Source organism: Zalophus californianus, chromosome 10 (assembly GCF_009762305.2).
Source record: "Zalophus californianus isolate mZalCal1 chromosome 10, mZalCal1.pri.v2, whole genome shotgun sequence".
In the NCBI taxonomy this organism is placed as follows: Eukaryota; Metazoa; Chordata; class Mammalia; order Carnivora; family Otariidae; genus Zalophus; species Zalophus californianus.
In genome coordinates, this window is record NC_045604.1 from 113,336,454 (window position 1) to 113,361,726 (window position 25,273).

At 58.7% G+C, this 25,273-nt stretch overlaps 1 protein-coding gene across 6 annotated transcripts in view; it reads left to right on the top strand.

Annotated features, from left to right (window-relative positions):
• C10H7orf50 (chromosome 10 C7orf50 homolog) overlaps positions 1–25,273 on the top strand; it is a 130,056-nt gene that overhangs the window by 92,344 nt on the left and 12,439 nt on the right. For 5 of the 6 annotated variants that reach the window (XM_027610149.2, XM_027610154.1, XM_027610155.2 and 2 more), the window contains one exon: positions 24,633–24,832. In XM_027610149.2, the coding sequence (XP_027465950.1) occupies positions 24,633–24,832 (200 nt within the window). Of the gene's footprint in view, positions 1–7,289; positions 7,524–24,632; positions 24,833–25,273 lie in introns of those variants that run through there. The other variant, XM_027610152.2, reaches the window with a different exon arrangement.

Here is a 25,273-nt window from a genome sequence, read left to right on the forward strand (position 1 = left end):
GACTGGGGCACAGAATTTGCTTTTTTGGTACTGTTTCTGTTCTGGAGCTCTCCCTCTTTTTTTTTTTTTTTAGCTTTTTATTTTTAAATAATTACAGATTCCCAGGAAGTTGCAAAAATAGCAGAGCACAGTCCCTTGTACCTTTCCCCCACTTTTCCCTGAGGGTTATATTCTGCCTAACTCTAGAACAATACCAAAACCGGGAAACTGTTGTGGGCACCGTGGCACAGTGCTCATGTGTACCCCCGCAACACCGACGTCGAGACACAAAAAGTGTCCTTCACACTGTGCTACCCCTCACGGCCCCATGCACGCACTCTCTGTAGTCGTGTCCTCGTGAGGGTGTTACGTAACGGAGCCATACAGTGTGTGTCCTTTGGGGATTGGCTGTCTTCCCTCCTCCTGATGTCCTGAGAGGTCCAGGTTGTTGCTGTGTACCATTAGACCGCTCCTCCTTATTTCTGACCGGTAGTAGTGGTCCGGAGGGGCGGGTTTTGCTCAGTCACTCACTGCTCCAAGCTTGTGTCTGCTGCGTCCAGCTTGGAGCTGTTACCGACAGAGCAGCCCAGCAGTTGTGACAGGTTCTGTGCGGACATAAATTTTCATTTCTCAGTTGCTGGGTCATAGGGTATGTGCATGTTCAGTTTTGGAAGAACCAACCAAACTGTTTTCCAGGGTGGCTGTAACATGCCTGCATTCCCGCCCGCCGTGTGTGTGCCCGCGCTGTCTGCAGCCTTGCCAGTTCTGGGGGTCGACCCCGCTGGTCTCAGCTGTCCCCACAGGTGCGGAGTGGTCCCTCCCTATGCTTTCGCTGGCTCTGCCCCGGTGCCCTGTGATAGCGCACATCTCTGTGTGTGCTTACTCGCCATCCCTATACCTTCTTCGGTGAAATGTCTGTCCCTGTCCCATTTTCTAATTGGGTTGTGTGTTTGCTAACCATTGAGTTGCAAGAGTTCTGCGTGCGTTCTGGATATGAGACTTTTGTTACCCACGGGGTTTGTAAATATTTTGTCCCGGCCTGTGGCTTGTCTTTATGCCCCCTCAGCAAGGTCTTTCATAGAGAAGAGAAGCTTCTCACTTTTGGTGAAGTCGGTTTAATGATTTTTTTTTTTTTTTAATGGATCTGTGTTTGGTGTCATGTTTAAGAAGTCTTCACTAATTCCTATGTCCCAAAGACTTTCTCTTATGTTTTCTTCTAACAGTGTTATATTCGATATGTAAGCCTATGATCCGTCTGAGTTAATTTTTGTACGTTAATAATTGTGAGGGTTAGGTCAGGTTTTTATGTTTTGTTTTGTTTTTTAAAGTAATCTCTACACCCAGTGTGGGGCACGAACTCATGACTCGGAGATCGAGCGGCACGCTCCTCCGACTGAACCAGCCAGGCACCCCTGTTTTTTTTTTTTTTTTAATAGACTATTTAAATGCCAGTTTTAGGTTCACAGTGAAGTTGAGCAAAAGGTACCAAGATTTCCCATATTCCCCTGTCCCCACGCACGCACAGCCTCCCCCCATTATCTGCATCCCCCTGCATGGTACATTTGTCACAATTGGTGAACCTACTTCAGCTCGTCATCACCACCCAGAGTCCACAGTTCCCCGCCAGGGCATACTCTGGGTGGCTGTACGTTCTGTGGGTTTGGACACATGTGTGAGGACAGGTATGCAGCACGACAGTATCATACAGAGCAGTTTCACTGCTAGAAAAGCCTCTGTGGTCTGCCTATTCATCCTAGTGCTCCACCTGCATAACCCCTGGCACCCACCGATCTTTTAGCATCTCTGTAGTCCTGCCTTTTCCAGGATGTCATTAGTTGGAATCATTCAGTACGAAGCCTTTCCAGACTGGCTTCCTTCACTTAGTAGGAACATGCATTTATGGTTCCCCCATGCCCCCCGTGGCTTCAGAGCGCACTGCTTTTTAGTCCTGCACAATTTTCCACTGTCTGGATGGACCATGGTTTGTTTATCCATCACCTACTGAAGAACATGCTGGTTGTTTCCAAATTCTGGCAATTGAGAATATGGCTGCTGTAGACATGTGTGCAGGTTTTGGCGCAGACCTAAGTTTTCAGTTCCTTTGGGTAAATACCAAGGGGGATGATTGCTTGGATCGGGTGGTGAGAATATGCCTAGTTTTGTAAGAAACTGCCCAACTGTCCTCCGAAGTGGCCGCCCCATCTGACACTGCCACCAGCAGCCCGCCGCTCCGCATCCTCTCCAGCATCTGCTGGAGACGGTGTTGTGGATTTTGGCCGTTCTTAACAGGTGTGTGTGATACATGATGTTGAGAATTTTTCGTATTTTTATTTGCCATCTGTACATCTTCTTTGGTCCAAGGTCCATTTTTTGCCCATGGATGTCCTGTTGCTCCGGTGTCATTTGTTGAAAAGACTGTCTTTCCTCCAATGAGTTACTCTTACACCTTTGTCAGAATTCAACGTGCTAAAGAGGCAGTTTTGGGCTCTCTATCGCTTTCTGCTCATGGGTCTGTCTCCCTCCGTCAATAGCACGCTGTCCTGATTGCAGTGGCTATACAGTAAGTCTTGAAATCAAATAGAGTGATTCTTCCTACTTTATTTTCCTTTTTCAGAATTACTCTGAGTATTCCAGTTCCTCTGCTTTTCCATATAAATCCTAGAATAATCTTGTATATATGTGTGAAAAGTCTGGCTGGGCTTTTGCATGCAAACAGTCTCTCCTCTTGTAAAGAACTGGCTTTGCCAGGTTGGATTCCAGTCCGTGAACACAGCACGTCTCCCATTCACTTAGACTGTCTTTAGTTTCTTTCATCTGATTTCTTTTCAGTTTTTAGCATACAGATTCTGAACATGTTTTATTGGATTTACAACTAAGGTTTTTTGTTGTTTTTTTTTTTTTTTGAGCAATTGTAGGTGGTATTGTATTTTAAATTTGAGTTTCTGTACATACAGTGCTAAGTCATAGAAATACAATCAGCTTTTGCGTTTTGCTCTCGTGTTCTGCGATCTTGCTGGATTCATGAGTTCTTGGAGGTATTTTGTAGGTTCCTTGGGATTTTGTGTACCGACCGCCACACCATCTATAAATACAGACAGTTGTATTTCTTTTTTTTCCAGTCTGAACGCCTTTGATTCCCGTTTACTGCCTTGTCATGCTGGCCAGGGCTCCCAGTGTTAATGTGTAAGAGGACCTTTGTGCCTTGCCCCTGGACTTGCGGGGCAGGTGGGGGTATAGATGTTATTTATCAAGTTAAGGAAGCTTCCCGCAGTCAGCAGTTTTCTGAGGATGTGTATCGTGAATGGGATTTGAATTTTGTGGCCTGCTTTTCCTGCCTCTGTCGATGTGATGGTGTGCTTTTTCTTCTTTAGCCGGTTGATAGGGTGGATTATACAGATTGATCTTGAATACTGAGTCGGCCTTGCATCCCTGGAACAAACTCCACGCAGTTGCGGTCTACAATTCTTTTTATGTGCTGCTGATTAGGATCTTTGCACTTATATTTGTGAGGGTTCTGGCCTGTGGTTTTCTCTGTTTTGTGCTGTTTCGTGTGGTTTTGCTGCCAGGCTAGTAGTGCCTTCATGGACGCGCTGGGAAGTAGCCCCTCCCCGCCTGTGTTCTGCCAGAGCTTGCTGCGCGTTCTTCTGTCAGTGGTTAATAGGATCCCAGTGAGACACCACTTGGCCTGGACGTGAGGCTCTGCAGGAGACCTCGGGGGGCCTCCACGACCCAAGGTTGCAGTGACGGAGGCCCTGCCCTGCCAGGGAGGGGAGGGGCCGACCTGGCCCAGAGACCAGAGCCCAGAAGGCCTTGAGCTGTACTTGGCTTTGCTTCCCCTTCCTTGTGGCTGACAGCAGACCCTGCTCACCCGGGGCTTTACCCCCTCAGCCCCCCTCTGCCACACACGGTTTCTGTCCACCAGATACCACGTCCAGGCAGGGCCTGTGCTTGGAGCCTCAGCGGGAGGGAAGTGCTGTGTGCAGGAGCTTTGTAGGCTGTGTCTGTCTGTATCCAGGTGGGGGTTCCGATGCCCCTGCGGCATTTTCTTTGGATTTCACCAGTGATTGGTCCTCTGGGAGGCGGCATGCCCGGAAATTGGGCATGCGATCGACCAAACATTCAAGTTCGTAATGTTTATGTCAAACATATTTATTCTTTGTTTTGTGACTCAATGATCAACATGATCTTGGGGGGCCTGGCACCCTGGTTTTGAAGGCTAGGTCGTATTGCCTCTGGGGGAAGGTCTGGTGAGAAACTCATGGTTCTAGAACCCCAGGCACCTAGCTTCTCCTCTGCCTCATGTGGGCCTCCATGCCCCCTCCCCAGGACTTGTGTGCTCACTGTACCCCCTTTCTCCCACATACCAAAGGCTATGTGCCCTCATCTTGGGTCTCAGGTGCTGCGTTCCCACCACTGTTTTTCTCGACCTTCATCCTACCCCAGACATTTAAATCACAAACCATAAAATCAACTTACTCTCCAACTAGCCTACCTAATTTTCCCCTCAGTATTTTAGTCTTCTCACGTAATCTCGCTATGGGCAGGTATCTCGGTCACTTCAGGCTGCTGTAGTGGAATACCACAGCCGGCATGGTTTATAAACAGACACTGATGTCCCTCCGTTCTGGAGGCTGGACGCCCAAGACCAAGGTGCCGGCGTGGTCGGGTTCTGGGGAAGGCCTCCTCCTGGTTCACGGCGGGCCACCTTCTGGCTGTGTCCTCGTGTGGTGGAAGGGGCCAGGGAGCTCTCTGGGTCTCTGCCTTCATGACCCGTGCATGTCCCCAAGGCCCCACCTCCGGATACCATCACACCAGGGATTAGATTCGGCATATGAATTTGGGGGAAACAAGCATTCGGACTGTGGCTGCAGGCATTTTTGTCTGTTCTGTACCCCCAGCATAGTTAGCACTCAGAGGAGTATTTCGTGTGAAAACATTGCTTAACAAATATTTGTGAAATGAGTCCTGGTCCTTGGCGATGCCGGCTCTTCCTAACCGGGAGCTGCTGAGCTAAGTTGCCAGGAGAGGGTGGGGCTGTAGGGTCCCTTGGGGTGGGTCAGCTGCCGCCGCAGGCTCACACCACAAGGGCTCTTGGGCTGTACTAGTACCGTTTCTCTCGGGGCCCCCACACTGAAGCCCATGGGCACAGTGAGTGGCCCTGTGCTTGCTGCTCTCTGGTGAGGCCCAGGGTCAGACAGCTGGTGGGAAGCATGGCTTGGCAGCACCTGCTGTGGCAGAGAGCCCCACCTGCCCAGGGCCCAGGCCTCTGTGTGTGCCCTAGGCGTGCTGGAACGCAACCTGCAGGGCCCGGAAGGGACAGTGGGTTGGGAGTAGGCAGGCCTGGCACATTTGGGGCCCTCACTGAGCCCCAGGCCCAGGTGTGAAGGGTGGAGGGTGTGAGAGCGCACTGGGAGCCGTGTATCCCGTCCCTGCGTGTGGTGTGCCAAGCCAGCTCCTTCCCCTTCCCGCTCCCATCTCCCAGGGCTGCTGCTGAGTCACGGGAGCCAGATGGGGTGTGAAGAAAGCAATCAATCCAAGGGCTCTTAAGGCTGAGTAGTGACACTGGAATGCATTAGAAAGTCAGCACGTAGATCTTCTAGGACTCAGAAGTCCCAGAATGGAGCCCTTTCCAGGAAACTGGCAATCGTGGAAACTTTTTAAAGAACAGTTCCGAGTCTCAGTTTACTTATCTGTAAAGTGTGGGTGCCAATGCCTGCGTCCCAGAGATTAAGCAGGACAGCACGGATGAGACCACCAGGCACAGAGGCCGTCCCCACCCTGCCCTCTGCCTTCCCCTGCATCCATCCGACTCTGGCACAGGCCTCTGCAGTCCCCGTGTGCCTGCCCCCATCGTCACTGTTGAGCAAGCTTCTGTGTGGATTAGCCCATGGGTAAGGGTGAAATGACCGAGAGGAAAAGCACAGGAAGAGTCTGTCTTGGCTCCAGGACCTTGGAGATCCTTATCGGGCTGGGAAGCTGGGGCATCCACACCCAGAGCGGGAAGCCCACACCCGCCAGCCGGCACACAGTGGGTGAATGAAGAAACGGCTTCTAGAGCTGCCTAAGCAGCCAGAGGACAGAGCGTCCTGGGATGCCTAGCTTCTGACCTTTGCCAGAGAGGTGGTTGGACGTGTCCGCTCCTGTCCCCAACCAGCCCTGCCACCAGAGCCTCCAGCAGGCCCCTGGGTGGATTCAGAAGGCTCCTGGCTGCCCGCGTGTGGTTTTTTCTTGCATCCTAAGATTCATCTGCAGTCTTGGGGAGGGAACACATGCTCGAGAGAGATTCGGGCGTTCACATGGTGAAGGAAAAGCTTTGTGATTCATTTATTCAGTGGGTCTCTGTTAACACTTGGCCTTGCCTGGGCAATGTCTTAGAGTCCCACGCTTGTGGAGCTCCCAGTTTGAGGGGACTAGATGTTAATCAGAGGACTCCAGTGGGTGTTCTGTCACCACTCTGAGAAGGGCTGCAGGGCCGTGGTATGGGGGGGGGGGGGGTGCTCAGGAGGTGAAGCAGAGGTTTCTCCGAAACTGAGGAGGACTAGTCATGAAGCTCTAGGCAAAGGGACGAGCTTGTGCAAAGGCCCTGGGGAGGAGACAGCAGGCCAGATTCAAGGAACCCAAGGGTGCTGCGAGTGGTGGAGGTGTGGGAATGGAGCCAGCACGCGGGACCAAAGCCTGCCAGTCAGATGGGGCTCCATGTTGTGGGCAGACAAATGGGGAGCGACTGGGGGCGCTGCAGCAGTGGTTTTCCTGCCTCCTGTCGGAGCAGCCCGGGAGCGGGGCGTGGAAATGGGCAGACCTCTGAGCGTGGGCTCTGTCTGTGCCACTGGGTGGCCCAGCTGTGGACCGAGAAGCTGCCCTGAGTCGCCATTCTCTTCTGAACAACCTCCTTAAGGAAGGAGCCTGGCGCCGCACATCTCCTGTCTCCTTTGCAGAGCCGGACGGGGCTGGGGTTGGGGGTCCACGCCCACCTGTGGCCACAGGCCCCGCCTACCGCCTGGAGCCACGCCCACACGCGGGGGCCTCGCCCACCGCCCGGAGACACGCCCACACGCTGGGCCCTCACACGCCGAGCGCCCGCGCGCTTGCGTCACCGCCCGGCCGGCTGGATCCGGTTCCAGCCGAGTCGGGCCGGCCTGACATGCGCAGTGCGTAGGCGCTGCGGCCGGGCGGCTCCCGGGCACGCTGACGGCCCGGGACGCGGAGGTCAGTGCGCGGAGCCCGGGAGCGGGGCCCAGTGGGTGTGGGGGCATCCGCCCTGCCCGAGGGCGCGGAGGGCGGGGCGTGTCCGGCTCGGGGCGGAGGGGCGGAGGGGCGGAGGGGCGGTTCCTGCGGGGGGGCCCGGCCCGGGTAGACCCCGGGCCGTGGTAAGACATCTCACGGTTAGGGCGGGGTGCCCTTCCCCCATGGGGTCGGGCGCGGGTGGGCCCACGCCGCTGCCGGGGTTACATCGCCCTGGGAGCCCCGCCTGGCGACCCGGGTCCACCTTCCCCACTTCCTGGGGTCACGGAGCGCCCTGCGCCCCAGCCTCGGCGTTCTGCACGGTGAGGATGGGGCCCCAACCTGTGTCTTGCAGCGGTGGGTGGGGGGGTAGTCGTGGGGGGCTCCGAGCTGTGTCCAGCGCCAGAGGGGACGGCTCGAGCTGTGTCCTGCTCCGGGGGGAGGTCGGGGGCTCTGAACTGTGTCCTGTACCGGGGGGAGGCCAGGGGGGTTGGGGGCTTCGAGCAGTGTCCTGCGGCCAGAGGACAGGGGCTCCGAGCTGTGTCCTGCTCCGGGGGTGGGGGGTGATGGGGGACGTCAGGGAGGCTCCGAGCTGTGCTCTTAGCAGCTCCTACCTGGGGAAGGCCTCTGAGGCCCGTTGACCCTCTGGGTGCTGCTTCAGAGAGCTCAGCCCCAGGCCATGTGACCCCACGCGAGTCCCCCGGCTCTCCAGCCCGTCTTCTCTGTAAAGCTGGGCAGTAGTCTACACCCTGTCCCTGCTCTGCGCTCTGGGACTCACCTATCCTTTCTCTCCTCTCCTGGGGTGGGTGTTGCTCTCTGCTGGGGAAGTCTTCAGGGCTATGTAGCCCAAGGCGGCCTTACCTTTGCAAGGCCCACCCACGCACAGCACATCATTGTTTGCGGGAGGGAAACTTACAAGGGTATTACTGTTTTGCTTGTGAAATGATTTGGCTGTAACTCTTTGGGCACGTGATTTTTCACTGTACATTCAGGAATTCTTGCAAAGTGAGAAAAACCTAACCCATGGTTTCCAAATGTGATGGAATTATTTTGAAAATTATGTTTATAACAGTTGATGGAGTTGACTTAATGATACACTGTATACATTCAGTGAAGCATTTGTTTTGATTTTGCTGTTTCATCTTGGAGCCAACACATGTTTTGGTTTCTTCCCCCGTAGCTCAGACCCTTTGCAGGTCCTGAACGGTCCACAGGGCCCAGAAGGCAGCGGGGCCCCTGACATGAGGATTTAGATCGAGTTGCCCTGTTCACTTTGTACCCAAAGGCTCAGCCGAGACGCTGCTGAGGGAGAATGCAGTCCAAAGACTGTTCGGTTGGAGCAGCATGAAAACACATCGGGAAGTCTTGCGCAGAACTGTTGGTTTTTTCCTTGAGAGAAGCAGTGTCAGCGCCTCTTTCCGCAGTCGTCCTAGGAGAGCTTGCGCCCTGTGCCTGCTCCCTGAGCCTTGGGCCTGCCCCAACTGAGGTGGGAGGTAGATGTTTTTGCACTTGTGTAGTGTGTGTTCACACATTAAGAATCTGATTTTTGTTAACGTGTGGCAAGGTCAGCACTGCCAGATCAGGAACGAGTCTCTGCTGATTTTTCGGAAGTTGTTGAGAAGTATATTTTTGGTGTAGTAAATGTTATTTCTAGACTCATTTACAATTCCTATACTTAATATTCTGCCTGGCTCTGCCCGTGCTGGCCATCAGCCTGCCAGAATGGCGTTTCCAGATTAAACACAACGTGCAGCCTTCAATTCCTGGCCAGTCCCACGTTTCCGGAAATGCAAGGAAGGCAGATGCAGAGTTTACTAGGAAGGCGGTGGGCGTGGCTGGGGGCCTGCTGTGAACACAGGGCAGGGCTGCACATGGTGACCTTTGCCTTACAGTCTAGCGCTCATGCCTAGAAAGCCACAGCGGTGACATTCCACACGAGGCTGTTGACCATTCCCAGTGCCCCTGGGCTCCACGCCTGCGCTGGCCCACTGGTAACGAGAGAAACATTACTGAGTCCAGATCATGAGTTCCCTAAAACCCAATGAGGGCCCAGTCAGGCAGTCCTACTCGGGATGACGAAGCTCACACCCGGGGGGGGGAGTCAACCCAAGGCAGTGAGGGCTAGCAGCTGGAGGGGCCCTTGGGCCCCGGAGGTCCAGGAAGACCCAGTGGGGTTCCTGCCTCAGCCAAGCGGTTAGCCTTTCCCTGCAGGGGGGCGGTGTCCACGCCTTCTCTGTCTGGCTGTGAAGTGCTGGGGCTCCGCCGGCCTGGTGCTGGGGCCTGTGCCTACCTGGTGGGAGGCTTGGCAAGGAGGGCCCCTTGCAGCCTCTTTGGGGACTCAGCCTGCTCTCAGAAGGCCCTAAGACTGTGCTGGTGCGGGCAAAGCCCTCTGCCGTAAATGCTCAGTATGCAACGCTGACCCCTCCGCTCGGCAGGGAGGCAGGGGAGGGCCCGCTTACCAGCTTCCTTCTCTGTGGAGTCGACGTTCTTCTGATGAAGAGCGTGGAGTCCTCGCCGTCATGCTCCTCCTCCCCTGACCTCCCAGCCCTGCTGCCGGAGTTGGCCTCCTGGTCACCGCCAGCATTCCCTCCCCCCATGGCCTTTCCTGTCCCTGCTGCCAGTGTCCACGGGCTCAGGCAGAGCCGTAGCTCGGCCGGTTAACACGTCCCTCTGTCCCCACCTCAGGCTCCTGGGGAACAGGGTCGCCCTTCACTTCTGTCCCGAGGCGCCTGGCGTGCGCTTTGCCCTGGACGGCTGCCCCAGATGGTGCTCTGGGAGAGGTGGTGCCGAGACTGACCACGTTCCACACTGAACCAAAACGGGTCGCGGGCCCTGCACCCTCCGTTGACGGTGCTGACTTACCCGTGCCTGGCCAGGGCCGTCCACCACACTTGCTGGGAGGGGCGGCTTGCTGGAGTCTCCCAGTCAGGACTGGCTGATAAGGTAAAAGGAGGAAGGTGTCACCGATGTCTGCCAGGTGGCTCTCCCCATCGGTCACCAGTCCCTGTGGGCACCACATGCACACCTCCTTCACACCTCCTTCCCTCTCTCACAGGAACGTGGAGATTTGTCCCCCCTCATCCCCCCAGACCCTAGCCTTTCTGCTCCTCCTGTTCATCCATGTGTCTGCCTCCACTAGAGAGTGTTCCCTCCAAGGACAGGGCTGGACATGCTGACGTGGATGGATGGACAGACCAGCTGTGAAATGGTAAAAGTGTTCTAAATAAAAGGATTGGCTTATAGTATCAGAGGACTTTGTTTCCAGAAACCTAATCTGACCTTTGTAAAGATCCCATCTCAGGGTTCTCTGTGTGTGCAGACACCCAGGGCGTCAAACTGCGGGTGTGGGGCTGGGCGGAGGAGCTCTCCTCGCTGGCTCGGGACCACCTTGTCTCCCAAGGACCCGATAAGCTGGTCCCAGGACAGCGTGGGAGAGTTGGGGCATCCTGACAGCCATCTCAGGCTGAAGCTCTGTGGGACCATTAAAAAGGTTTTGTGGGGCTGGTCATCTCGGCTGCCTCCTGTACCCACATCTGTATACCTGCGTGTCTTCAGGCTTTGCAGTGCATATTGGTCTCTAACAAAACACCCGTTTCTATCCTGGGGTTAAGAGAAGCGGTAGGAAAAGCTGAGCCACCCAGCGCTCATGACCTGCACTGGTCTCCCGGCTCTGGGCTGTCTGGTGCCCACGGCCTGCCCAGCACGAAGGTGCGCTGTGCGGCAGTGGAGGTGGCCCCATAGCCCTACGCCCAGAAGCTGAGACGGAGTCAGGTCCCACCAACAGCCCAGGCCCTGGGGTTTGAAGAATGTCAGTGTGGAAGACCCTCCCCAGAGCAGTGGACAAGACTTCACCCCTCTAATTCCTCATCTCCTCTGAAAACTGAGGAGGTGAGCTCCTTTGCGATCCTGAAGTCTGTTCTTTGACGTGTGTGCCTGCATGTGTGTTTCTGGGAAGAGGGTCCAGCGGCTTCCATCCTGTTCTCCGAGGCCAGGTGGATTTAGATGGGGAGAAGCGGGTGGGGAAAGAGCCTGGCTGTTCCAGGGCTCCAAGGTGTGTGGTGGCAGACCTACAGGCTTGGGGAGCCAGGCTCGAGTTGGGGTTACATTCTTAATCCCGGCTCTCAAATTCAGAGAGTTCGAACCTGGAATTTAAAGAAATAACTGTTTTCACTGTCTCTGCTAACATTTAGCATTTCCTTCCACTGTGAATGTCGGCGGCAGACCACGGTGGCATTGGCAGGACCCGTGGAGAGCACAGGTGCGTCCTGGCACGTGGCGGGTGGAGACCTCACCTGTGCTCGGCTGCACGCCGGTCACGGTCTGTCAGACCTGTGCAGACGGTGCCTGTTCTGGTAATGGTCTCTGTGTCCCTGCGTGTCCTGTGTATCGCGTCTTGCGTTTGCAAGCCGCCTCAGAGGGGTCCGCAGGCCCCACCGCTTGCACAGGCGTCCGGATCCAGGAGCTGTGCTCTGTGAGGAGCCTCCGCTGCCTGGAACAGCCGCTCTGGCCGCCGCTCTCCCTGTCCTCCAGGAGCTCACTTACATCCGGCCGTGAGCTCCTCGAGGCCAGAGCCCGCGTCTGCCTCCACTCAGCGCCGCCCGAGACCCCCGCTGAGCGCAGGGCCCCGCGGCCCCTGTCTCCTGGCTGCTTCTGTGGTGCCTCAAAGCAGCAGCTTCGCCAGTGTCCGCGTGCATGTTTTCTGAAGTTGCCGTTTCAGCCTGGATGCTGCAGACAGATGAAACGGGGAAACTGTCCCATGTGTGCGGTAGCGGAGGACTCACTGTACTCTGCATGTCAGCTTGGGCAGGTATCTTAGGGTGGTAAGGGGGACTTTGGGGAAATCAGCCTGAGAAGGATGTGACGGTTCGTCCCCGCACATTTTATCTCATCGGCTCTAGCGAGTCGCCTGGGTGTTGCTGTGAGTGTCTGGTGGCTGAAAAGGCCTGTTGGTCCTGGTTCTGCAAGCGTGTCACTGAGGCTCCCGGGAAGGGGGCACGCGAGGGGTCCGTATTGCCTCTCACAGCTGCATGCCCGTTTGCTTATTTCAAAATAAAACACTGTATTGAAAAATTACAGGAAGTACTCCCTTTTATTGTTGTTCATTGTTTCTAGAAAAGGAAAGGGTAGTTTGTTACCATAAGTTACCCTTCTGAATTTTCATAACTGAGGTAATGAGTCTGATTGAGGTTCAGTCTTTGAACTGGAACAAAATTTCCAGCGGTGCCACAGATGGAGGCGTGGGCTTCCTGCCTGCCCACTGAACTCCTAGGTTCAGAACCAGAAGGAAGAGGGGCTCTGTCATGGGGAGTCCTGCAAGCCGGAGCTAGCTTCCTTTTTTCTGCTGATCCCCAGACCCCTGTCTCCAGAGCCCCTTCTGTCCCCCAAACTCTGGACTCTGGGACAGTTGTCTTCACGGTGCCAAGGCTCGAAGAGTCAGCAGACCCCACTGTGGCTCTGGTGGGCCTCCTGTGTGGAAGCCGCTGCTTGGAGCATTCTGGGCAGTTCATGGACAGGCGACTGTGATTACGGGTCCTCTGCGCGGGGGCCGCACGGATGCGGCACGGGCAGGGCTCTGTCCACATCCGTAAACGGAGGACTCCGTAGAGACTGCCTCCCTTGCCGCCCAGGCCTTCAGGGGCAGAGGAGGAAGGGGAGGAGGCTCCCCGGCTCATGCCCCCTGCCCCCCACGGTCACAGTCACGGTCACTTTCACCCCAAACCCCAGCCCCCGTGTGAGGGCGTCCCTGACAGCAGACCCCCGCTTCGGGCTCGCCCTTGACCGTTGTTTCTGCTGCGCGGTGTTCTAATGTGCCCGCTCTGTTGGGTGGTCAGTTGATGGGTTTTACCAGGTGACAGGTGGTTGAGGACGCAAGTATGGAATTGGGCAGGCAGCAAGTAACAGCGCTGTTGGATGGCCCAGGGTACGTCGGTGAGCTCCCCGGCACAAGTCCCGCTCTCGGGGAGCCCTTGTCTGAAGTGGCCTGACCCCACTCCCTGTGTTCCTGGCTCCAGCCTCAGGCCCCGTGCCAAAGCAGCCCCTCCAGCCACGGATTGCACTTTCCAGGTGAGGAAAGGATACCTGGACCCCAGACTGTCTTCTGACACTTCGTAGAACTATTTCCAGTAGTTTGGTTCTGCCGCCACGATGAAAAGATTGGTGGGGAGGGTCCCTGCCTGTCAGTCCCTGCTCAGGTGCTGCCCCTCCCAACCCTGGTCCCTGCTGTGCCAACATCGAGACCGTGCACGTGGCTTGCCCTCCCTTGAGAGCTCTCCCTGCTGCTCCCTGGCTGAGCAGGGCCCACGTGTGCTGGTCTGCACCACCCCTCTTTTCAGAGGCCCACTGGGACCTGGGTGAGCCTGGGCGGGAGGGGGGCGTCTTGCTCTCACATATCCTGCCTGGGGCACAGGCTGCACGGAAGTGGTCTCGGGAACCACTCAGGGTTTATTGCAATTCTGGGCTCTCTCCTAAGCCAACCCAGCAGCTGCGTCTTCAGTTGAGGTCGGGGAGGAGCAGATCCCACAGCAGCACTGCGCCTGCCCGCTTGCCTCTCCTCTCTGTTTTGTTTTAGTAATCTCTACACCCAGTGTGGGGTTTGAACTCATGACCCCGAGATCAAGAGTCACCTGCTTTTCCGACTAAGCCAGAGAGCCAGCTGCACATGAGGTGGGGTGGCCGGGCGGGACATTCTTACCCGGGACTGCCCCCCCTTCCCTTCCATGTGGGGGCTGGGGCCTCAGCAGGCGACCCCACAGGACCACGATGGGAATGATGAGAGTGCCCTTCTGGATCGTGATCTGTGCCCGCTCCTGAAGCAGGAGCAGGTCTGGGGAAGGCAGGACGCTGTGCAGAGGACGGTACAGACGTGACTGGGGCCGAGGAACGTGCCCGGGAAGGGAAGGTGGATGGAGGGTTGGAGCAGGAGACGTGACCCCTGGGCCCAGGCAGTTCTGGTGTCTCCTCAGTGGGAAGAAACCAAGGCTGGGGGGTGGACACTCCTGAGCTCCCGGAGGCGAGAACCAGCACCCTGCAAGCCGCTTTGCCGGAGCCAGTGGGTGCTCCCCTCTTGGGAGCGGTGGCCTGGTGGTGAGCACGGAGAGTGGGTGGGACTCAGGCCGTGCCCCGTCACTGGCCTGCTGGGTGAGCTCAGGTACGTCCTGCCCCGTCCCCAGGCCTTGCCTGCACTCCTGGTGCTGGGGAGATGGGTTAGTGTCCGTCACGGACACCATCCGGGGAATCTCTTTCCTCCCGGGGAGGCAGACCCTCCCGATTGAGGCAGCACCTACCTCCCCTGCTGCGTGCCCTGTTGGCTCACGTGTCCTGGGAGAGGCAGAGGGTCCCTGGCCCACAGGTGAGGCCACTCTGCCTGAGGTGATGGAGCCCGTAGGGAGAGCCCAGGCCCCAACGCAGGCCCTGCCCCCAGCTTCGCCCAGCCTCCCAGTTCCTCCAGCCAGGCTGCAGACCCCATGGTGGGAGTGGGGGCTGTCCTGGAGGTTGAGCGTGCCCCTCGCTCACGGGCCCAGGGCACAGGTGCCAGCAGCCCCCTGTCCCTGATGCCACGCTGAGGCCCAGCTGGAGGGGTGTCTTCACTCTCAGCCTGCGTCCTGATCTCTGGAGCTTTAGTTGTGCAGTGAGCACTGTGCTTCTGTCTGTCCGGAGCCAGTGTGGCCTCTGCTATGGCCCGGGTTAGCCTTGCCCTTCCTGCCACCAGCTGTGGTGAGCGGTGTGTGCATGTGGGCTGGCTTTTTCCCACAAAGCCACGGTAAGATGTCAGCCTGTCGGCACAGGGCACGTTTCCTGTTTCATAGGGAGCAGGGGCTCACGTGCACAGTTGGCACAGTTGGACCCCAGTTGGGCAGCCTCTGAGCCTCAGACTCTTCCTTCCTTGCCCCCGATCCCTCCCCAGCTCCTGATGAGCAACCGGTCCTGGGAACCGCTGCCCAGAGCTTGTCTGGAGCTTGCGGAGGAAGCTCGTCCTGAGCCAGGACATGGCTCCAGGCTCAACTCCTCTGCCGACGGGCCAGGTGGAGGCTTGTGTGTGTGCCTGGAGCTAGTCCTGTGGTTTTAGATGCCCGTACCAAGTCGACAGCTCATAAAAGTTGAACCTAAGAGGAACTGGAGCAGAGTCCAAGCCCGGCCTTCTGGTGGAAGGCCCAGCCCTTCTCAGCTCTTGGCGCAGCCCCTGCCCCCCTCTGAGAACTGGCCCTGGGTGGGTGGGTCAGGAGCCGGAACTCAGGCTGCTGGGTGGACATCTCTGCCCTTCACCACCCTCCTCCAGATCTGCCACAGGCTGGCCTCTGGGTGGCAGGGCACCTTCTGAGCGCTGTGTGCTGTTCCCCATCTGTAAAGACCTCTGTGAGCGGGCTCACGGAGATGAGCTCTGTCAAACCCCAGAGTTCTCTGCAAATGTCAGCGCGGGTAGCGGCCGGGTATGTGCGGTGCCTTTGGAGAGGAAGCCTTCAGGCTGGCCCGCAGGTGAGGGCGCTGGGCCCAGCCGCACTGGGAGCCTGGGGAGACCCGTCCTGTCACGTGTCACTGCCGGCTGCCCTGGGCCAGACCTGGGGGTGGCCATGTGGGAGCCCTGGAGATGTGGCCCCGTCCAGACAGAGATGTGCTCTGAGCGTACAGCCCACAGCGAACGCAGAGACTTAGCATGGAAAACAAGGTCGCAGAATTCCATTACCACCTTCGTATTGCTTCTGCGCTCTAGGGAGGACGTCTCTGTCTCCGTGGCGCTGGACCCCTGCAGGCCTGAGCTCCCACTTTCTGCCTTGGATGGCACCTGCCCAGGCCCGGGCTGTGAGTCCCAGGGGCCCGAGCCCCCTGCCTGGTGGAGTTGTGGGGAGAGCAAAGGGGTGTGCGCACATTTCAGTGTCTGGCCTGGGGGACCGTCGAGAACGGCCCGTAGCGAAGAGTTGGGGGGGTTTTAAATTTGGCTACGTTCTAGGTTCTTTTTCTCCTGCTGGAGTTATTTTTCCTTTCACCACATTTTGAAAAATAAAATGTGGGGCGCCTGGGTGGCTCAGTCGGTTAAGCCACTGCCTTCAGCTCAGGTCATGATCCTGGAGTCCCGGGATCGAGTCCCGCATCGGGCTCCCTGCTCGGCGGGGAGTCTGCTTCTCCCTCTGACCCTCCCCTCTCTCATTCTGTCTCTCAAATAAATAAATAAATCTTTAAAAAAAAAAAAAGAAACGTTAAAAAAAAAAAGAAAAAGAAAATGTGGCCACCAAATGTCAGAAGGCATTATTCCACCATGTAGACAAGCAGAGAGAAGGTTGCAGAGCCTAGGGAGAAGCCCTCACCCCCTCCCCCAAAGCTGCTCCAATGCTGATCGAATTTTGGATTTCCACACACGATCTCAGGGAGGAAAATCAATTTCCCTTGCTTTACAAAACCTCGTAAGCATTGAGACTAGTGTCTCCTGCTTTCCAAGTGGGGAATTCCGGAGGATGGCTGGTTTGTCCCGACTCTCCTCTGCAGCTGGTGGCAGGACCACAGCGACCTGTGGGGAGTGGACTTGAGCAGCTCCTGGCCCATCCTGGGCTCTGGCCGCCTCTGTGCCCCAGCCTGGACCAGCCGCTCCTCCTCCCACGCGACGGGGCCCCCTTCCCTCCCAGCTCCCTGTGTAAAGAGGTGCACTTGATCGTTGCTCCTGGGTCTGGGAAAGACAAGGCGCCTTTCTCTGGGACACAGAGGGCTGCTGTCGACCCTCGTGGAGCCCGAACGAGGGCTGGAGACCATGGCTGCATGCCTGGGGCTGGGGCTGGGGCGGTGCTGAGCACAGGGGCCTCTCCTCGGGCCCTGAGGCTCAGAGCAATCCACGTTTAACCAGGGCAGCTGCCGTGCTCGGGAGCAGGGGCAGACTAGTGACGAGGCACCCAGCGAGCAGGGCATGGCCAGCGTCCATGTCACAGCCCACGTCACCCTGGGCTGCACTGCCTGTGTATATGTCAGACCCCTCCCCCTGAGTCTCTCATTTGGCAGAAAGCCCACACTGGACAGTCCGTCCCAAACCGGACACTGGTGCGAGGTCCGCGGGAGGGGTCACATCAGCTGACCCCACAGACGCTGCCCCTGGATGACCCAGTTTCCAGAGGAAGGGGTGGGGGACGATGCCAGGGGTCCGCTGCACTGTGGCATGTGATGCCCCTCACACAGTCTGCTGCTCTGGGGGTGGCTGCAGGTGCGAGTGCGGGTCTGTGTGGGCCGGTTTCTGTGGTCAGCTCGGTCTGGAATGGGTAGTCTTCATTCACACCGTGACGGTTCATGTCACCCCAAGTCTCCAGCACCCGCCACGCTGCCCGAGCAGAGGGTTCCGCAGGGCTGTCTGCCCATAAAGCCACACAGAACCAGCGGAAAGCCTCACCCCAAGGGCCTGACGCCACGGTCAGAGTGCAGAGGGGGCCCCAGAAGAAGGAAGGTGGCACATTGAGCAGACTCCTGTGGGCTTCGCGCCTCATAAGCGCATACTGTCCCTGCTGTGGTTTCACCAGAACGAGCCGGCACAAAGGTGCCAAACAGACCTCCTGCGAGATTGGTGTCCTGTGTGCCCTGACCCAGACAGCAGAGGACGTCCATCGCCCGTGTCCACGGTGAGACCACTCATTCTGTGGCTCGAGATGCCCCCAAGCCCGTGTCAGCCAGCACGGGTGCCCACGCAGGCCCCAGGCCCCACAGGAGGGTTACAGCAAAGCAGACGCTGTGCCCCCAGCGTGTCCAGATGGCCCCAAGAACACACGAGTGAGACGAGGTCCACAGGGGTCCGGGCTGAAGTTGGGCCCCCACTGCAGACGGGTCTGTGCTGTCTCTCGGGAACCGTAAACATGGCAGGGTATCAGCCGCATGTTTTAGGTCTTCAGGTACTTGTGGGGGTGACTTCGTGGCTCTGCCCCCGCACAGCAGCCCCAGAGCAGGCAGAGAGCCCAAGGACCCCACCTGCATTTGCCTGTCTCCTCTGGGGGGATCAGCTTCCACGTGCCCCCAGCCCACAGTGTGCCCCTCTCTACAGGGGGAAGCCACAGCCTTCGGGGACACCTTACCCAGGTACGTCCTCAGGGCCACCCCGAAGGGAGACTGCGGAGAGATGGCACCTCCAGGCACGCGTGGTGCTGTGGGCAGCCCTCGGTCCCGTCCCTGCTTGGCCCTGAACGGTTTCACATAGTGGGTCAAGGTCACAGGTGTTTAGAGCTGCTGGCCGTACAGCCAGGGGGTCTCCTCTCCCTGTGCCCTTCACCACACCGCGCTCTGCCTGCTGCCCCCCACACCTGGCAGGTGCGCAGCCGTGACCCTGTGCCCGAGGGCGTGCGCCTGCCAGGGAAGGAGGGTGTCCCGGCAGACGGGGTGGTCACAGCCCCTGTCCCTCGAGTCCACATGGGGTCCTCCCTGCCTCCTGGGTCTTCCTTTCTTAGACAAAGGCTCTGCTCCTCGAGCCTGCAGAGAAGGAAGGTCTGTTGTGACCTGGAATCCCCCAGCATGAGTGGGAACAGGGCACCCTAACATCAGCTGCCAGATGTGGAAGCCGGCTATTGAGTCGCGTGCAGGATGGCAGCCCTCTGTGCCTCCTGGTGGCCCGAGCTCCTGGTCCCGGACCTGAGACTCCCGCATCCCTCCCTGAACCTCTGTGCCTCCTGGTGGCCCGAGCTCCCGGTCCCGGACCTGAGACTCCCGCATCCCTCCCTGGATCTTGGAGTTGATCATGCGCCAGAGGTGATGTCACCCCGCTGTTGTGCCTACAAGGACCACACGTGCCGGCAGCTTCCCCTGCCTGCAGTGGCCCACTCTGCCCCTCCTCTAAGGCTCAGGAGGACCGGGGAAGCCTTGGACAAGGGCTCTGGCCAGGCCATGTCTGGGGCTGGGGACACATGGTGGGCACTGCTGTCCTTCCAGATGATTTCTCAAGACCCCATAGCTGCCCCCACCCCAAAGGCTGCCTGCTCCCCAGGCCCTGGGACCCCACTGCGTCACTGGGCTGCCGTACTGGGCACAGGGGATGAGCTGGCTGGGGACAGATTGAGGGTTCTGAGGGACTGGAACAGGGGTGAGACCCCGTCCAGCCTGAGGTCCCAGCTGCTGTGTGCGGCCTTACGTCAGGGGTGCTGGACCGAGAAGCAGGTGCATGCAGCCACTCTTTCCCATCAGAGGCTGTCTTAGACTGGATCCCCCCAAAAGCAGAGTGGCAGACATATTAGGCACAGGAAGCTGATTTGGAGACATGGCCCCAGGAGCCTCAGCACAGCCCTGGAGGAATGGTCAAGCACCCTTCCCACCCCACAGGCCTGACCCCAGTGCCCACCAGAGGTTTTGGTAGGTTCCCGTCACAGAAACGAGCCAAAGGTGCGGGGCCAGGAGTGCCTGGCCTCCAGTGGCCGGTGTGGGCATGGCAGCCCCCCGGGGGTCCCGTTTGTGTGGTTCTCTGTGCAGGAGAGCCCGGGGTGAAGGAAGACGGGCCCAGCGCCAACAGTACATGTGACCCTCCCTTTGTGAGGTTGGGTATTCGCCAGAGGGAGAGAAAAATCTCGCTGGGTATCCGCCCCATCTGCCCACACTGTGGCTCGAACCTGCAGGTCCTCCCTCTGGCTTCCTCTCCTGTGTCCCCTTCCTGGGGAACGATGGTGGGTGCTCACTTTTGCGGGTTCTCTTGTTTGGGCCTTGGGTGTCTGCAGGGGAGCCCCTGATCTGTGACCGAGTCCAGCGCCCAGAAAGCCTCCTTTCCTGGGTCCAAAGAAGTGCTGAGCCTGTTCTCCTTAGAGCCTACTTCCTGCAGATCTTGTCTGAGGGTTTTTCTGCCCGGGTGAAGCCTGTGGCAACCTTCCCAAATCCAAGTAGTGCCGTTTCTCCCTGTGTCAGCCAGGAGTTATCAGGGTAAAAGAAAACGGTTGTTGATTTCACGCACTTGTATTTTCTCAAACACAGTCAACTTTTCTATCAGAAGTCCCCCTGTATTTCCTTTGGTTAATTGACTCCACTCTCCAGTCTGTGGGGTTTTTTGATTTCGTTTCTTTTCCGTACATTTGATGCATGTAGTCAGTGTTTTCGTTGCCCTCGAAGCTGGTACGGATTTAATTTTTAAATGTGTTTCTAATCACATGAGCGCTACATGACTTACTATTGTACACAAAAACATTTACGTTGAGAAACATGGAGACGGCACAGACGAAATTCAAGGTCCCTCGGCCACACCCGCCTGTCTGTCCCTCCCCTCCCCCCACCCCTGCGGCAGCTACGGCAGGTCCGTTTGTCCTGCCCAAAGTTTTCCATGCACGTTGAATTGTTTTTGTGCCTTTTGAAATGCAGCCCAGGACACGTCTAACTAAGAGAATGTGTTGCTGAAAGTTGGATTTCCCGTATTAGGAGATTTTGTATGCTGTCCAATCTAGAAGACCAGAGACCATGGCTGCGCTGCCGCCCGGTAATCCATCTTCATAGAGCTGTGTGCTTGCACTGAGACCACAAGCTATCAACTCCACATGTTTGTGACAAGCAAACAGGCAGCACATGTGGGTGATGGCAGCTGAGCCCCACGCGGCCGGCTGAGTCTGTGTTTTGGAAAAGGGTCGTGTTCACAGCTGCGATCTGCTGCCACCCCATGCTGCCCCTGGAGAGTGGGCTGGGCCTGCAGGGGCTGGGGGTGCTGCCCCTCCCCACCGTGTCGCTCTCTGAAGACCCCTCCTTCCCCTGAAAGTTGCATCCCCAGAAGGGGCTCCAACGGCTTCCATTACTGGACTCCTGCACTCCTTTTCAGATTTGTGTTTACGTAGGCTGTTCACAAGCCCCTGGGCAACCTTAAACCCGAGTAGCTTCGCTTTGGGAGGCTTCGGTGGCGGGGGCAGGCATGTCCAAACTGTTATTTGCTAATTATAACCTAGTTCTGCGGAGGGTTATCAGATCAGTGGCAACTGGAGAAAGTTCATTCTCGATCCAAAGAAAATTGTATTCAGCTCCACCTCCTGGGACGGTGGTGTCGCCGAAGCTCACGGACGAAGCTCGCGGACGCTGTGCTTTAGAAGTGTTTTGCTTCCCGTGGCGTTGGCGCCGGCCTCCCACTGCGCCAGCGAGGCTACGGGACACAGGAAGCAGGAGGGTCCCGGGTAGGCCCCCACGGCCCTCACCCCGTGCTGGGAGGTCCCTGGGTCCAGCCAGGCCCTGTCCTGCTGTCTGCCATCCCAGCCCCACTGCGGCTGAGACACCTCTCTGCCCCTGCAGCCCCGTGCCCTCACGTGATGGTAGCAGCAATGGGGGCGTCCCCGGCCAGGCCAGAACGGTCAGGGCACCCGGAGCAAAGGGACCAGGTGAGGCCCACAGCTGGCCCATGGCCCCTGCCCCTGCCACGTCACAGCCCTGCACACCTGGGCTCCGCTTCTTGATCTTCAAGCAATGCCCGGGACTGTTGTGTTTTCCACAGATGGTTGCTTGGGTTCGTGTGCTACCCCCCTCCGGGCAAGGACCACAGCTGAGGGAGGGGCAATGGTCCGTCACTCTGTCTCCCTTCCCAGAAGTAGCTGTGGGAGAGGGGCTCTGGCTACTTTCCTCGGCGGCCCCTTTCCTTGGAAGAGAACCAGAAAGGGCAGATGCGGATGCCTGCAGGCCTGTCAGAGTTTAGGGAAAGGAAGGCTGGCCTATAGCAGGTGGAGCTTCGGTCTTGGGCTCAGGGGTCCTTCACACACAGTGGTTGGTTTTGCCCACAGACTGCATTGTTTAATTGGAACTGCCGGCATTTAAAACTCAGGAGGTTCCACCTGTCGTTCTCTGTTCCCAGCTTCTCTGGAGAGGCCTTTCGGCTCGGGCCGTGGCCCGGGTGTGGGCGTCGGTGGGTCTGGAACCCTCAGTGTCCCTGGCTGGCCCCTGGCGCAGTCAGGGGCAGGCGTCCTGGCCCTCGGAACAACTCTGGAGGCACACTTCGCTTCCTGAGGACACGGAGCGCGGGCTGCAGCCACTGCCACACCAGGGTGACTGCTGGCCAGAGAGAGAAAGAAGCTGTGTGTGTCCTTCCTGGGTTTGCGTGCCTAATACCAGACAGGGGCCCTTCATGCCGGGCGTCACCCCAGGCTGTGCAGGCAACGCGGCGTTCGGGTTCCCGCCGCCTGCCTGCTGGCCCCTCCGTGGGCACCGGGCCCTCAGAGGGAGTCCGTGTGTTGTGCGTCAGCCTCCTCCAGCCCCAGGGGCAGCCTCTGTACAGCACAGGGTCAGCGGGGCAGGGGGCAGAGGCCCCATCCTGGTGACACCTGGCACCGTGAAGGGTGCTTCCTGCCCTCCCTGCCCCTCCCAGGTCCCCCGGGGTCGGTGTCGACACGTCCTCGGCCCAGCGCTGCTAGGGCCCTGACCTTGTCCCAAGACTTCGGCCCCGGGTGGCCACTGCCGTGCTGCCTGCGTGGTCTCGGGGGGAGGGGGGGCGAGGGGCCAGAGGCCGGTCTGCACCGAAGCTTGTTTGCCAGACTTTCTGTGCTGCCCGCCCCATGAGCCGCCTTGGGCCCAGCACTGTCGGAGCAGGGAGCCCGGAGGGAGACTCCCCGTGGACGCCCACGTCCCGGTCCTCAGACTGCTGTGCCCTCGACCTCAGGAAACCCCACCTGAAAACCAGACGCCCTCTGGTCGCTGGGGTGCTGGGCTCCTGGGGCCGTGTCTGTGAGCCCTGCGTGCGAGTGTCTGTGTGTCTGCATGTGTGTCAGTGCACATCAGTGCGTGTGTGCACGTGTGTCTGTGTCTGTCTCTATGTGTGTCCATGTGCGTCTGTGTGTATGCGTCTGTCTGTGCGTGCGTGTCTGCGCGCGTCCGCGTGTGTCTGCGTGCGCGTCCTCGCGTCTGCGTGCGCGTGCGCGTCCTCGCATCTCCGTGCGTGTCCGCGCATGTCTGTATCTGTGTGCGCGTCCGCGTGTGTCTGCGTGCGTGTCCGTGTCTGCGTGCGTGTCCGCGCGTGTCTGCGTGCGTGTCCATGTCTGCGTGTGTGTCCGTGTCTGCGTGCGTGTCCGTGTCTGCGTGCGTGTCCGTGTCTTTGTGCGTGTCCGTGTCTGCGTGCGTGTCCGCGCGTGTCTGCGTGCGTGTCCATGTCTGCGTGTGTGTCCGTGTCTGCGTGCGTGTCCGTGTCTGCGTGCGTGTCCGTGTCTTTGTGCGTGTCCGTGTCTGCGTGCGTGTCCGCGCGTGTCTGCGTGCGTGTCCATGTCTGCGTGTGTGTCCGTGTCTGCGTGCGTGTCCGTGTCTTTGTGCGTGTCCGTGTCTGCGTGCGTGTCCGCGCGTGTCTGCGTGCGTGTCCATGTCTGCGTGTGTGTCCGTGTCTGCGTGCGTGTCCATGTCTGCGTGCGTGTCCGTGTCTGCGTGCGCGTCCGCGTGTGCCCGCGTGCGCGTCCTCGCGTCTGCGTGCGTGTCCGCGTCTGCGTGCGTGTCCGCGTGTGGCGTTGAGGCTGCTGGAGTCTCCCTGGGGCAGCCCTGAAGCCCCACTGCTGGTAAATTCATTTGGTTTTAAGGAGGCAGAGGGAGGAGCTGCTCTTTTGTTTTAGAAGGTTCCGGAAGGACCTGGGGTTGAGTGGGAACACAAAGGTTGTCAAGGCACTGGCACTTCATGAGGGGGCCTGTGTGGCCTCTGGGGAGGCCTGAAGGGAGGGGGGTGTGCTACAAACGCTGGACGCGCCCGGGGCAGCGTGCTCGCCCTTCCTGGAGGCGTTGGGGGCGGTGGCGGGGTCCCTGGCTGGAATCCCGTGAGCAGCGCTGGCGGTCCAGGTTTTGCAGGCAGGCGGAAGCGTGTGCAGCTGCTGGGGTCGTCACCCTCTACCTGCTGTGACAGTGGGGGGGAGGGGGGCACTGTACTTTGGGAAAGAGGTGGTGTCAGGAGGTCACAGCCCGATGGGGGGCGGACGAGAGGCCACCAGCACCATGCCCCCCAGCCGCTGAGCCGCCTGCTCTCCTCCGGAGGGGTTTGTGCAAAAAGCAGAAGGGCCTCAGTGGATCTTTGTGGCGGGAAGACTGCCCCCCGCTGTCCTCAGCCCCTGCAAGAAGTGTGCGCTCTCAGCCCAGCCTCTGTGCACCCGGACCTCACATCCCACTGCGGGGCGGGCTTGGGGGCCTGCAGACAGCGGTGAGGACAGGGAGGGGAGGGGGGACGGGCGGGTCTCCTGCAGGGCCTCAGGGGGTGGGGCCCTCGTCAAGGCCCAGAAATCCTTGTCCGCGGTGCTGAGCACAGGTGCAGGGTCAGGAAACAGGGCTGAAGTCTGTCAACTTTGACCCGTCCTGGGGTGAGACAATCCCACCTGGCGCTGGGTCTCCTGGGTCCCTGGGAGAGCAAGACACTGAACAGCCCCGTCCCCAGTTACTGGCGGTGAGGGGCTGCTGGGGAGCCCAGCACAGGGTGTGGAACAGCCCACCCACCTGGAGGGGTCAGCTTCCGAGAGCGGGGGTCCAGGATGCTGCGGGACATCCTCACAGGCCGATTTTCCCTTGGCTTGCAGGGAGAAGCAGTGTTGGGGGCCAGGCAGGAGACGGCCCCCCAGCTGCCCGCACTGACCCCGGAAGAGAAGAGGGTCCTGGAGAGGAAGCTGAAGAAGGAGCGGAGGAAAGAGGAGAGGAAGTGGCTGCGGGAGTCAGGAGCAGCCCAGAGCCTGCCCGCCAAGCGCTCCGGGGCCCAGCTGGCCCTGGACTACCTCTGTGGGTAAGACGAGCCTCTCCCGCGGGGCCCGGCCAGTGTCCCAGGGGGTCTCTGCAGGGAGGGACACGGGCTGCAGGCTCAGCTGACCTAGGACCCATCTGGCTCTTGGGACCACAGGGACCCCGGGGCCTGTAGCGCCACCTCCAGTGGTGTCCCCACAGACCCAGCGCCTCCGGTGGTGTGAGGGAGGGGAGAGCCGCCATCCTGGGCTTGAGGAGTTGGCCGTGCCGGGGGAGCAGAGCGCGGTCACCGCAGCCTCGGCCGGAGCCCTCGGACTGCCCGCGGCCCGTTTCACCCTGTCGTTACAAGCGGGCAGTGGCTAGAGGATACATTGCTAACAGCTGTGTAGGAGACTTTCTAGAAGCTCCAGGAAAAACGAGGCCCCTGTGAGACCACTGGCTTCTGTTTGCCAAGAAACTTGTTGGGAGGGGGCGGCATGTGCCC